At 36.6% G+C, this 5,734-nt stretch overlaps 1 protein-coding gene across 1 annotated transcript; it reads right to left on the bottom strand.

The window, feature by feature from the left end:
• Window positions 1-1,864: 1,864 nt before the first annotated feature.
• Window positions 1,865-5,167, bottom strand: LOC111407437 (cytochrome b561, DM13 and DOMON domain-containing protein At5g54830). Its single transcript, XM_023036905.1, has one exon. The coding sequence runs from the start codon at window positions 4,862-4,864 to the stop codon at window positions 2,180-2,182; it is 2,685 nt and encodes an 894-aa protein (XP_022892673.1). The 5' UTR covers window positions 4,865-5,167; the 3' UTR covers window positions 1,865-2,179.
• Between the last annotated feature and the right edge of the window lie 567 nt (window positions 5,168-5,734).

Genomic DNA, 5,734 nt, shown 5'->3' with positions numbered 1-5,734 from the left:
TTTTTTTTTTTTTGTGACTATGATTTTGTATAATTTGTGACTCGTACGTGATCATGATCATAAATTTTATGTTATTATAATATTGACCTGTTTAATTAACTACGGGTCACAAAATTTTATTAGGTGATCATAAATATTAGGTGATCACATTTATGACCACCTAATTTTTGAAAGAATTCCACAAGTTTTTTTAAATTTGAAAATATATCTTGAAACTATATTAATTGTATATACCCAAAACTTTTTCTTGTTTTTAACTATGCATTCTTTATAATAATAATAATAATAATAATAATAATAATAATAATAATAATAATAATAATCACTATTTTAAAATACTTTTTTTTTTCCAAAACCTATTTTTAATGGAGCCCACATTGGCAAAATTTGTAATTTTGACCCACAATTTTTATTTTTGTTACTATGATTTTGTATAATTTTTTACCAATGCGTGATCGTGATCAAAAATTGTATGTTATTATGATATTGACCTTTTTATTTAGTTAATGGGTCACAAAATTTTATTAGGTGATCACATTTGTGACCACATGATTTTTGAAAGAATTCCACAAGTTTTTTAAATTTAAAAATATATCTTGAAACTATGTGAATTGTATATCCACCCCCGACCCCCCCCCCTCAAAACATAAAAATGAAAAAGAAAAAAGATTATCTTTTGTGGGCCCAGCTCAAAATCGACTTAATTAAACCACACCAACCCAAATTGAATTGATTTGAGTATTGACTCAAGTAGGTTTCAAATTTGATATTCACCTAAACCAATCGTCGGTTTGGATTAGGTTTTGGGCCATGGCCTAATAACCATCTAAAAGATAAAAAAACTCTCTTTCAAGTATGTCAAATTTTTGGTCATACAATTGTAGCATATTTCTCCGAAATGATTCAATATACTTGAGTACTAAAGAAGAATAAGAAACAAATTTTTGAAACAAGGATGCATTTAGAGCGCATAAAACTAATGGTTATTATAAAAACCTTGATGGACTGATCCTACTAAAAGATCGTCTTGTCCCAATTGCACTCACCCTTGAAGGTAATCGTGGCCGTGCTACAACATGCCACCCAGAAATAGATCCAAGTGATCAACACTAGTTCATTGATTTTTGATATTATTGCAGCAAACATCTTTCAATAAAAAAGAAGCAATCAGTCATCATACCAACACTTTTCAATTGCCTGATATTAACAACATTTTAAATTAATCACTTCTGCTAATGTAACAGCAATTAATGTTGCAGCGTGCTATTAAGGAAGTAGGTTTAGTCTCAAAAGTCCATGTAGAATGTAATGTTACCACGAATGATGCCATAGTATTTATACAATGCAAACAAACTGTCATAACGGTCATAGATATGCTGGTAAAAAAGGGTTTTGAACAAGAGTACACTGTTGGTCTTAGTGAAATATGTGTATCTAATTTATAAACCCACCAAATTTCTGATGAAAAAAGAAAAAAGGAATTGATGTGCTTCTATGGAAAGAATTCCAAGAATTTGTAGAGCAATGATCAGGTATGAGACAAGAATCAATTCAGTGCCATATAAGAGCAATTATATTTAGATCCTCAACCATAAACTTCAAAATTAGCATATAAATCAATGGCCATTTGAATAGTGTAGCCTGTAGAGTAAAAGATTGAATAGCAATTATATTTATGCATGAACACTGAAAATACAAATGCAGTCACCATGATAGAACACAAAACTATGATAGAACAAGTTTTGTGCTTTGGACAAGTGCCACATGACTAATATACGACAAATCGCAAAACAATGGTTTGAAAAAAATGCATCAAACTGTGTCCAAAAAACCACTATTCTAAGCCAAAATTGCTTTAAATTATGCCGGAAAGCTGCATTAGCAATCTTGTATATCAAATGCAAGATGCTGAAATAAATATACGCACAGATAACATCTAGTTTCGTTTGAGAGGGGAAGAAAGAAAGACTTTTCGCTATGTTAATGAATGTGGTAAGCATACAAGATAGAAGTGGCAAATATCTGCTCTTCATGACCAAAAATTTGAAATAAAACCTCAATCCAGACACCCAAAAAGAAGCCTTGCAAGCAAGCAAACAGGCTTGGTGTGTGCATGAATAGAAGTTTCAAAAATGATATAGATAACTAGTTTGCCTAAGAATCATTGCAGTGCCTATCTCTATCTGCTCAATGGTTCAAGCTGAATTTCCATTCTTTCTGAAGAAAGTGCTTCTTTCTCTGCCATAGGCCGACTAGGTCTCAAAAGACCAATATCATCCTCCTCACCATTACCCATCACCCAATCGCTTCTTCCAGATAATCTATCCCGCCTTATTCTTTTCTTCTCACGGTATTCTAAATACATTACTGTTAATGCGCCTACTAAGAACCAAACTATTAAAGCCCAGATAAGCCCATGAGTGTTTTCATCACCATATTTGTCTCCCAAATGTTTCATTCCAGTAATAAGACCAGCACAGCCAATAATGATGGCACATCTGCCAGTTATAACATGAATATACTCCCAAATAAGCCTCCTTGACGAAACCTCCTCTGCATTAGCAGGCTTTTTAGGTCTCAGATATGCGTTCACTGGTTGTGCAATTGCTAATATTATTGCCAACGTTCCAAACTTAGCATGCAATGAACGGAAAGTGAAACCCCGAAGCTCAGCAACAGCAAAAAGGAAACCAAGGAAAATAATTACTAATCCTGAGTATTGTAGGTTGACATGAATCTTAAACCACCCGTCACCAACATGCTTTAAGTATCTAGCTGCCAAAATTCCACCAGGAAGCAGTATACCCCAGGCAAGAAACATCATGAACCCATGCACAGCTAATACCGGACGCAAGTCCTCCTCTGCCTCTGCAGAACCACGCATAAGCAGTACACTTACTGGCCTCTTGCTTGTGACTGAATGCATATTTCTCACGCTTAAATGGTCATCAGACCATTGAGCACCCATAGCCCAGACAACTTTCAGCGGAGTTGTAGGATCAATAATATTATTGCAATCTGGCCTTTCATTAAGCTTGCATGATGGTTTCAAAGGCCGAGTAAACTCCATTGTGATGATGCCATTTTCAGACTTGCATCTCACATATGTCAAATTCTCCCTTGTGGGATGTAACCTTGAAGGTTCCCTTCCATCTATCCAATATGTGCTCACCCTCCCTCTCCCTTCGTCGTCGATCCAACCCACATACCCAAAGCTGTTGACCATTCCACGACCAAAGCCAATAGCCAAATAACCACTTTTTTTCTCACTCCGAGCGGCAATAGATATTGAATTCTCCGACAGTGTCCAAAATAACATAACTTGATGATCATCCAAAGAAACACTGTTATTATACATATCTGGGAGGCCTCCATCAACCACTTGAACTTTCCACCCCATCTTTGATGTATAAAGAGACTGATAGTAAACCAGATCTGGTGTGTTCCGATCAGGTGCCCAAACCAATTCAGTAGGACTGGCTTGAACTCCTTCTGCTTCTGGTCCTCCAAAATAAATGGTCTCAGACATATTTCTTAAAGTTGCATTTCCACCAAGTGGATCAGAAGTAACATAAAATGCCACGTCGTGCCCGGCTTGTATGGAAAACTTAACCGGCACACCTCTCTCTACCCTAAGAACAGGAGCCTCTTTCTTGTTAATATAAAGAACTTTTGAAGGATTTGGGGGATTTGGATAATGCAATGCTGGACCTGTCACTACAACAAGTGGCTCCTTTTTATCTGCAATGACGAAATCTTGATCCTCCTTGTCTTCAGCATCCAATGGTCCCAAGCATTCATTTACACGCCTTGAAATGTTCAGAGTCAAGTAACCAAATCTCCCACCATGATTTTGAGGAAGATAAAAAGGGCGTAGACTATCTGGAGGTTTAATCAACCCCAAAGCCCAAATCACAGTCATGTTGCCCTTAGGTTCAACCAGCACATCATACTTCTTATCAACGGACTTCAACAGTCTCTTATACCTGATAAAGGACACGCCGTCCTTCCTGTGCCCATAAACCAACTTTGTATTATTCACTAACCCAATGTGATCAGAGCTTTCATACATAGTATCGGGACACACACCCTGCACACTTCCATCCTGATTTATCATACACTCACTGTACTTAGTTATATAAAAATCGTCAGCAAATGGCATTCCATCCTCCTTAAACCCCGTGATCACCACATCACTGCCAAGCATAAAATTTGCAGTAACATTGGGGTTCGCCCATCCAAATGCCATGTAATTCTGAATTCCAATTGCACCCTCCAATCCAATATCGATCCTATTCTCCTCCTCCTTTAAAGTCCACCTAATCCTATAACCATCATTTAGAACTTTACAATTTTCAAACATGGTGGGTTGCTCATTTCCCATCAGACTAGTGCTCCCATTCACAGGCATTGGCAATGGCGCAGAATTTTCAATCCCATTAGACAAATTTCTCAGCAAAACATGACCAAAATCCGAAGCCGTGGGAGTATCCCAAACTGCAAGGACTTCAATTTTATCCCACGTTACATTTTTCCGCAAATTAACCAGAAAGCTATCATTTTTATAGGCCTGATTCAAAATTTGGTCAGAAACGACAAAACCCTTGGTCAAGTTTTGGAAATCATCCCCATCAGCGCCCCACCAATGCACGTCGGAGCCCGAAAGCATGTCAAACTGAGTGACCCTAAAGGAACAGTCGTCGATTACAGATAGTACACCGCGCAGCTGATGTTGTACCATAACGAATTCAGAAGTGAAATTGAGGAGAGTTGTATTGGTCCGAGGGCAATACGAATCCGAGAAATGAATAAGATGAATAAAGAAGCATAAACAGCCGATTAGGAAGCACCTAAATAGGGCCATGGCGAGAGATCCGAGTTAACGGATCTGGGTTTTGTTTGGATCCTTACACAGCAGGTGATATATTTGTATCTACGCGTTATTATATATTTATGTAGAACTGCATACAGGGAGAAATCAGTGGGAGGAAAGAGTGAAATACCAACCTGGGATGTAGAAACAGGGCGTTGTATGAATGATGAAATTACTAGGGGAAAAGGTGAAGCCTTGAAGGTGAATGAATTGCTAGGAAGTTGACGAACCAGAAAGAGAGAAACAGAGGAGGGGTTTTTTTGCTACCAATCATGAACCTCTACAATGAATTTTTCAACAAATTTGACAAGTTGTCAATTGACGGGTACATATTGTAGACATAACACAAGTGTTTCAAATAAGTGATCATGGTCAATCCGTATTAGACGCATGAGAGTTGAACCACACTGAATAAAAAAAATCGTGCATCTTTCATTCTATGAGTACATTGTCAACAGGGTTCTACAAGAAGAATAATTCGATTCGAAAACTGTTTTTGAATTCAATGGTCAATACCTTTACACTTTACACATTGTCAAATACATTGTGCCCTTATTTGAGCCTCATTCTTTTGAAAAATACATTTTCAGCAACATATTTTTCAATAAAATAATTTTACACTCAAATTCAAAAAAATTCCTTATTTTTTAATCACATATTTACCGTAAATACACTATTCAAAAATTGATTCTCTCTCCTTAGCCCTGTTTGGCCCCCATTATGTGGAAAAAGTGATGGGTGGAATAGTATTTTTTTGAAAAATGAGTGGTTGAAAATGATGAAAAAAATTTCGATTTACGTGAAATATTATTTTATAAAAAATTGTGTAGTTGAAAATAGGAGAGAAAAAAATAAAATGTA

This window comes from Olea europaea, chromosome 13, assembly GCF_002742605.1.
Source record: "Olea europaea var. sylvestris chromosome 13, O_europaea_v1, whole genome shotgun sequence".
Classification (NCBI taxonomy): Eukaryota; Viridiplantae; Streptophyta; class Magnoliopsida; order Lamiales; family Oleaceae; genus Olea; species Olea europaea.
The sequence above is the reverse complement of the archived record's forward strand: the minus strand, read 5'-3'. Positions and strand labels throughout refer to the sequence as shown.

Bases quoted from the DNA above. Each gene is read 5' to 3' on its own strand.
- LOC111407437 (XM_023036905.1), bottom strand. From the start codon at position 4,864: ATGGCCCTATTTAGGTGCTTCCTAATCGGCTGTTTATGCTTCTTTATT.